General features: G+C 35.4%; 1 protein-coding gene across 1 annotated transcript; it reads left to right on the top strand.

The window, feature by feature from the left end:
* The first annotated feature begins 3,435 nt into the window (after positions 1–3,435).
* LOC113763794 lies at positions 3,436–7,430 on the top strand. Its single transcript, XM_027307736.1, has 7 exons — positions 3,436–4,074; positions 4,200–4,343; positions 4,933–5,005; positions 5,698–5,803; positions 5,890–5,986; positions 6,639–6,734; positions 6,819–7,430. The coding sequence occupies exons 1-7, from the start codon at positions 3,466–3,468 to the stop codon at positions 6,972–6,974; spliced, it is 1,281 nt and encodes a 426-aa protein (XP_027163537.1). The 5' UTR covers positions 3,436–3,465; the 3' UTR covers positions 6,975–7,430.
* Positions 7,431–8,956: the final 1,526 nt, after the last annotated feature.

Raw genomic sequence — 8,956 nt, forward strand, 5'->3', positions numbered from 1 at the left:
GGGGGAGGGGGGGTTTGTCACAACAAGTATGCATAATTCTAGCAGCAAATAATGCAGAAAAAGATTGATTATGTAGTCCTCAGTTAGAATTTCATTCTTAATGCTCCAATCGAGTCCTGAGTATAGATTTCCCCTGGCTGTGATTGTATGGAGCTTTCGCTGTGATGCTCCAATATGTGCAAGGCAGCCATGCTTAATTTCTTCAAATTAGTCCATTTTTGCATTTAGTTGTCTATTTTTAGCTGACGAAGTTATGTCCTTCCTTCTCGTTTTAGCCTATAGTGCTTGCTCACCCAAAAAGTTTACCGTAAAAAAAAACACGTTTCGAGGAGACTTAAAATCTTATAAAGGAGAAGGGAAAAAAAAAAAAGAAGAGGGTTCGAGAGTCGAATAAGGAGCCTCATCGTAACCAAGATAATGTTCATATCAATTAAAACGAGTCTTGAGATCATAGACATTGAATTCAACAAGTATACGATTCACACATTGAATTGCACTCTCCAATAGCACTTGGAATTCATTAGATGCTGCTCATCCCCGCTAGAGCCCTTTAAAGAGGAGTTGGACCATTGTAGACTAGACAGTCGCATTTGCCACTTGATTAATATGACAGAGGAATGTTAAAGCAGAAGTAGACTAAGAGCTCGAGACTACTGCGGGTTATAAAGATGAAACTAACAAGTTGATGAAATGATAAATCGATAACATCTAGGGGTGTTGGGCTGTGGTTAGGATAAGACGCAATTATTTCGATGATAAAGAAGAGGAGTTAGATTAAGGGTCTGTTTGGTTGGAAGTAAAATGTTTTCCTTGGGAAAATATTTTCCGTGGAAGTAATTTTCCATGAAAATCATTTCCCTTTCATCATTTTCAGGTGTTTGGTTAGCTTATTGAAAATATTTTCTTACTTTATTTTTCTGGTGTTTGTTTAACTTTTGAAATATTTTCACTTTTATCTCTATCTTTACTTTCTACACATTATAACTACATACTTCTTCCCATGCAAAATAAGAAAATTTATCTCATTGTTTAACTTTAAAAAATCTTGGAGAAAGGTATATATGAATAAAAAATATCTCCTTAAGCAAATAAATAAATTGCTGGCCATTTAGTGTCAAATATCAATCACATGCAATGCTTATTGTGACATATATCTTGCACTCTCACTGCTGAAAGTTTCTCTAGAAAAGAATGTCCCTATTATTCATAATTAATTACTAGCATAGGATGAGTAGGATGGGGTTTTTTTTCATTTTGAATATACTAGGGGGAGGGTTGGGTGGTACGGGGGAGGGAGTGTAAGGAAGAGGTTTTGGGTTCGAATCTTCCTGTTTACACTAAAAAAAAAAAGAACATACTGCAAGATGATTTCAGTAAGTTTGGAACATACTACAGGCAAGATGCGTGCATTTCGGAAAACAACTTCAGGAAGTTGGGAAGGGAAGTTGTTTTCCATAAGATGAGTGAAAATATTTTACATAGGAAAATATTTTCAGTAACTTTTGTGCAACCAAACACGAGAAATTAGGAAAATATTTTCCTGGAAAACATTTTCACCCGAAACAAACGGACCCTAAGAAATGCACGAGTTTGTAAACACAAATGAGGGCACTCTTTACTTACTAATTTTGCCATATTGCGGACCGTTTAGTAGATGAAAAACAATTGTTTGGCTTGTTTCATATTGGTCAACTCAGCTAATTATTTGGTTAAAACGGTCCTTTACTTGGCTCCCCCCAAAAGCACGTTAAGTTTGAATGCAGATGCTCCATAGATTTGATAATTGATAATAGATGCTGTTTGAAGTATTGAATTGACTCACACGTGAGTCTGTTTTGTAAAACTAATAAGCAGGAATCGGTATTTGTGAAATTAATACATAAGGGGACTGAAACGTAAAAAGGACACTTGGAGGCGACAGGACTCAGGAATTCTTTCGGGTGGGTACGGGTCATCTGCCTACTTGCGAGAGGCGACTGCAATATTTTTATGCCCATTGTAGTCAAATCACTCGTTGATCTAGTCAAAACTCGGCTTGAATTCAGTCAATATTAAGATTGAACCAATCAAGTCGAGTTATCGAATTCAAGTCAAATATAGATAAATTCAATTCATTAATTGGTGAGCCAATTTGCTTATATTTTTTAATTTTTTATTTTAATAGTGAAACTATATATGTATTTATAAATATTTTTATTATTTATTAAGAAAAGAATATTTTATTCACTTCTTAAATTTTTTTTTATTTTTTAAAACTCGAGTAGGCTTGAGTTTGAAGCTTGACCATGCTTGAAATTGGGGTCAAACTTAAATTCAAATTTACATTAAAATCTCGTTGAGTTCGAGTACAAATTCGAACTTGATAAAATTGAGTCAAGACTCGATTTGATTAGATCAAAACTCGACTCAATTTGACTTACTTGCATCCGTAATCCATTGTCAAGTGTCAATGGAGATTCAGTAGATGGGTGAAAATGATAACTTTGATGGATTTGGATAGGTCATAATTGGATAATGAATAAATTGAATCAAACCATTTTTGCATATTTAAATAAATAGGCATAAATGGGTACTCATTTATACCCATTTATGATTTATTTGAAAGTCTACTTAGTATTTTTTTTAAAAAAATTTCACATGTTGTTTGACAAGAAATAACGGCATTTATTGTTTATCTTCTTAACATTCATTAAAAATTGAGTTTAAATATATAATTATTTTTAAATGAATATAAGTGGATGAGTCGAAACAATCCATTATCCACCAATTAAATGGATTTTCTAATATATCAAGTTAGACCCATTTAAAATTAACTGACGGACTATTAATGAGAGATTGAAAGAGTCAACATAATTGGACTGTCACGATTGACAACTGTGCGAATCAGGTTTTGGAAATTTCTGATTTCTCTCGCAACCATTACCTTACTAGTGCAACAGCATACGTCATACTCTCAATAAATCGAGGAAAACTAAAGTGCTACAGTATCAAAAAAACACTGTTACCAGTTTTTTTTTTTTTTTTTGTCAAATACCAAAAACTGTGTTTGAATTGTAAATTATTACACCTTATTTCCACACACACACTGATTTACTTGTATTATCAACATATTTTTCAAATATTTTTTTATTTCACATACACAATATCAAAAAAATGCTACAGAATTTTTTTTACAAAATTATCTTAAATAATTTACGATCCAAACAGAAGATTTGAAATAAAAAAATTTACTTCATAAATTTCAATCATTTTTTTATCTTCCCAATTACTTTTTTATCTCACATACATCACATCACAAAAAATACTAGGTTATTATCTCAAATAAACTCCTGTTCAAACAAGCTCACTGGTACCACCAGACACCATGAACAGTAGGCGTCATTCTGTCAATAAATCGAGGGAGTAGTAGGATTCCGTACAAATCAAAACGAGAGAGAAAAAAGAAAAAAGGAAAAAAAAAAACAAATGAAAAGTTGCAGCCGTCGTGTGTTCCCTGGAGCCTTGTTCAGGTTCAAACCAAACCAAGACCCACGAGTCCGCCACCGCCACGACCACCACCCCCTATTGCCCATCACCATGGCCTCCCTCTCCCTCTTCCTCTCCAACCCTCATCGTCCTCTCCGCCCAACCCCTCTCCGCCCACTGCATTTCTCCTCTAAAGCCTCTGCTTCGGCCAAACCACCGCCTCCACCACCCGAGAAAAAGTCCTTTGCGGTGGCCACTGGGGAGCTCTTCCTCGGCATCGCCGCCAGGCTCATCATAAGGCGTGGGGACAACAATTTAGTTGGCCAAGGGGGCGAATTTATCAATGGAGGGCTGGAACCGGGAGTCACGAGTACGTCGGAGAGCTGGTGGAGACGGTGGAGGAAAGAGAAAGCTTCCTCTGTTGTAATTGAGGACCCCATTCAGCCTGATGTGACGTGGGAGCAGAGGGAGGAAGACGTGGAGGCGGAGCGCCGCAGGAAGGAGCAGAGGGCGGTGAGCAGCCCTGGGTTTAGTTTCTCTGCGGCGGGACTTTTGTTTCCCTATCATCTCGGGGTGGCTCAATTCCTCATCGAGAACGGATACATTAAGGTCTCTCCCTCTCTCCAACTCTCTCCTTTATTTTTGAAATTTCATTAGTAATTTCCTGAATGTATTTATTTTCAACTTGTTGCTGTGCTAATTAGCTCTTATTGTTATTTAATTCTGCGATGCAGGATACGACACCATTAGCTGGCTCATCTGCTGGTGCAATTGTATGTGCAGTGATTGCATCTGGGGCGAGTATGCAAGAGGCTTTAGAAGTTACCAAAATATTAGCCCAAGACTGTAGGCTCAACGGTACTGCATTTCGCTTAGGGGTATGTGTGTGTTTGTGTTTGTGTTTGTGTTTGTGTGGTTATGTCATGAAACTTGAGCTAACGATTATATGGTGCAGACATGTAACTAGATACAATTTCAATCACGTTGCCTTTTTGAGTAACTGAGAGTAAAGTTGCTCATTTAGGGTGTGTGGAACCGAATGATTGTTACAACGATGGAAATATGATGACTTGTTTGGCTTTATTTTACTTTTGCTGCAGCTGAACGTCTCTGTTTGAACATGTGTTGGAAAAATGTTAGCCTTGTAACTTAAACATGGCACACCGATTGCAAGAATATCAATTGAAGAAAGAACTATGCAAATTGTATTTTTGTTTTATGTACTAATTTGGTGAAGGAATGGCCTTCAAAGTATCATGCCTGTTAGGTGTACATTTGAAATGTTGAGGTACATAAACATGTTTTGCTTGTATAGGTTAACTGCATTCTGTAAATGTTGTCAATGTGAGCAAGCTTATGATCATAAACATTATCTATATGGACAATGAGCGGAAAAGGATACTCTCTCTCTCTCTCTCTCTTCCTTCTCCTTATTTGAGTACCAAATAGAGAATTTTCTTTTGTCAGGCTGTTCTTAGAGATGTTCTTCAGAACTTTCTACCAGATGATGTTCATATTAGATCAAGTGGAAGAGTTCGTGGTAAGAATTCTTTATTCCTGATGCCCATTGTGCTCTTAACAGTGATTTACGAGAGTATCTATTGATGTTGGTGAAATTTTTATATGCATAGAGTCTTTGTCATTAAGGAATTAGGGGAAAAAAAAGAGTTGAGACGATTAAATTTCCTGCTTGCCTAAACTAGGAATGATTACGTATGTACTCATGCTTCAAATTATACCGTACAATAGTGAGCTGTTGCCACTTGGATCTTCAGTAGGGTTTGGGGTGAAATGTTGTTATACCGTGTGATCTTGGATAATTATGAAATGGTTGTACCTCTTTTCGACATCTGAAGGGAAAATGTATTTGATCACATCCTCACTTCTGAAGTCTAGGCAAGTTGACTCTTTTTTAGTACTTCTCTTTTTTATCTCATCTATGGGTTGAATACATAAAACCATGGAAAAGATATGACCTTTGATGGATCTTATCAAGATCTTGAGTGCCGGAATAATGAATGCACCAAATTGTGAGAGATTTTCTATGGTCCATATAGACAGATATTCTTTAGAATAGGCTCCATTTTTTCATAATCTGATTTTTACCAGATCTGTGTTACTTCTACTTTGTTAGAATTGTTTATAAAGTAATCTCTAGCAGTATTTCACAGAATTATCTCACTATCATGTGTAAACAGCTTTCTGATAATTGGTGTTTTGGTTTTACCTCAGTTGCTGTGACACAGATACTATGGAGGCCCAGGGGTTTATTGGTTGACCAGTTTGATTCTAAAGAGGACCTAATCAATGCTGTCTTTACTTCTTCTTTTGTCCCAGGGTAAACGTTCTTAGATGCTATAATTAGCAATTACATTCTTTGTGGCCTCATACATCCTGTTGAGCTAAGATTATAGTTTACCGCAGATATCTTGCTCCAAGGCCAGCGACAAGGTTCAGAAATCGGCTTTGCATTGATGGTGGTTTAACATTGTTTATGCCACCAACATCTGCATATCAGACGGTATTTTCTTGATGAATTAACTTGTTCTAACCAACTCTTGAGACATCATTTGATATATTTGCTGTAGTATATAATTTCTTTGCTTCTTCATAATTTCCTTTAATGTGAATGGATTTTCTCAGTTGTATGACTTGCATTCTTGTGTGAATTTGATTTTGCTGTGCTATATTCTGCAATAGGGCAATGAATTTTTATGTGATTAGTTTTTTGGATTCTTCTTGGATTTAATTAAAATGTAATCTGAGACCTGGCTCCTCGTGATTGTACTAGATTTGCTGAGATTCTATGTGAGAAACCTTACAAGGAAAAGAAAATTTAATTTTTGTCAAACTCTCCTTTATGGTCTATGGTTTGAAATTCTTTAAAGCAGACAATTGATATTTGTGGCATCTGGAGAGATTTAATCTTGAATATCCTGGCATGTTTTTGAATTAAAAGTTGTTTTAAGTGTCTGTAACTTAATCATCTACACCCAGTGGTTTTGACTTTGTCTTGTTTGTGTCTCTATTATTTACACATACATTAACCTCCTATTGATGAATCATTTGAAGGAAGAGTTACTTGTTTTAGTAAATGGGTTAGTGCTACAAGTGGAACAATCAAACTGACATCTTGGAGTAGCTAAATGATGTTCATTCTTGTTGCATTCTAGGTTCGTGTTTGTGCTTTCCCAGCCAGTCGATTGGGGTTGGCAGGAATTGGTATTAGTCCAGACTGCAATCCTGAAAATAGGGCGAGTCCCAGGGAGGTAATTGTACTGTTTGATTTGCAGCCCATTCCAGCTAAAAGACTTACTACATGCAACTAAGATTTACATGTGCCTGTGTTTCAGCTTTTCAATTGGGCACTTGAGCCAGCAGAAGATCACATTCTGGATAAGCTCTTTGAGTTGGGATACTTAGATGCAGCTGTTTGGGCTAAGGAGAACCCAGTTGAGAAATTAGTCGAGGATGATAGCTCTTCTATTCCTAGTGGCCTTGCACAATAGCTTATTGTGAAGACTGCTTTGAGTGCATAATACAAACGATACACGAGAATGCTTGGAACCCCCCAATGCTTCTCCTGAAACGAAGCCAGAGCAATGCGCTGCTGCATATTAGTGATAATGTTTATATTTTGCGCATTAATATTGTTGTTAGACACGATAGGGGAAAGGAATAAATGGCCAAAAGATAAGAGGAAAGATAAGTAGACAGTGTAATGTTAGGTTAATTCTAGTAGGAAATTAAATGTTAATATCTGATATTTTCACAATTGTATGTTTGTACATGATTCTTTCTTGGTTGTCAGCCTAGACGAAATACAAAAACATGTCACTTAGAGGACACTAGCGTTTTGGAACATTGAAGCCTGAGAAGCTTTTGGCTTTTCAAACTGTATCACTTTGTATCGTAATTGTGAAAGTAGCTATGGTAATTTGCCTTTGGCGCTCTCCTGCTGGTTTCATGATGCTGCACTAGTTGTTGGAGATGGGTGATATTAACAGCAGTTTTTTTTTTCTTGATAAAAAAAAGTTTAGATGAGTTTGGCTCTGATCACCATCATGAATCAGGACATGCCTTCAAACAAAACTTTTGTAAGGAAGTACCCGTCCTTGTTAATTGAGTCAACTTATATTGTTAATTGAGTCAACTTATATTCGTATTAGCAGTAGTTTATTGCAAATTGTTAGTAGGGGAAAATTTCGTAGTAAACCGCTTGATTCCAAACACGCTTTTTTTTTTTCTCCTTTTTTGGGAGAAATGGTACCATAACGAGAGTACTAGTGTGATGCTAATATTGTAATTTCCTATGAATTACAACCATTATAATTACTTTGGATTGTATTTGAGTTAATAAATACGTGGTTGCGTGAATATTATTACTCATTCTTATTTCTACAATAAAACAAAGGGAGAGCACATGATTTGGTGTAAACAATCTAGATCACTTTTTAAAATTCCTTTTTATCCTTTAAATAATTCTTTACCACTAACACACTCTAACTCAATCACCAACATCACACAATCAGTAAAATACATCCACTAACATAAAAAACATAACTACTATATCATGACTTACAATTCCATAAAACACAACTCAACCGCTAATATTACATAACTACTATATTACAGTCTACTGAGCTACAAATTACAACTAAATAAAAAAAATTCTTCTCCATCTTCTTCATCATATTTTTTTTTCATCGTAAAAAAAAATCTTCTTCATCATAAGAAACTTTTCAATGATTGTATTTGTGGAGCTTAGTCTCAATGTAAGAGTACGTAGATTTATAATCAATCAGTACAGGTAATTACTTGATTTAATTTTTTGTTTGATTTTTATCATATCTTGCTATATTAAACTTTTGAGTAAATCTTGTATACACTATCACGGTTGGATGCACGACACATGTATAAAATTTGAATTATGTGTCATGCATCTAACGGTGAAAGTGTATACACTGTTAGTGTATAGAAGATTAATCCTAAACTTTTTACTTTACTGCTACTAAATTTTGTTGTCAAGTAAGAATTCTACGTTTATTAGATGAAATGAAGAGTTTTTCATCGAATGTGCATCAATTACTAGTAATTACTTAATGGTGATGCCCGCTCAAAATTCAAAAAATCTACCTGTCCACTAAAATTTGTTTTTGCATATGAAGAGAATAATGAAGAGTAGTTAATCAAGTTTAATTGCTTTGGTCTTTTTGCCATAATATTTCTTCCTACCATTCCTTGAAGGAGTCAACCCAGTACTGTCTGTTCATATCAAGATGCCTCCTGTGTTTATCAAAGAAACAAAAATGTATCTTGATCATCACTTCAATAGAAGAACGTTTTTCTTTAACTCACGTCTCAGATTTCGTCAGATTGAACCCTCAAAATAAAAGAACCAAAAAAAAAAGTTTCGCCAAATTTAATCACTTTTTTTTCCCACTTTAAAAAATGTAATAGGACTAGTTAGAGACTCAGAGTTTGAACTCTT

The sequence above is a fragment of the Coffea eugenioides genome, chromosome 2 (genome assembly GCF_003713205.1).
Source record: "Coffea eugenioides isolate CCC68of chromosome 2, Ceug_1.0, whole genome shotgun sequence".
Lineage (NCBI taxonomy): Eukaryota > Viridiplantae > Streptophyta > Magnoliopsida > Gentianales > Rubiaceae > Coffea > Coffea eugenioides.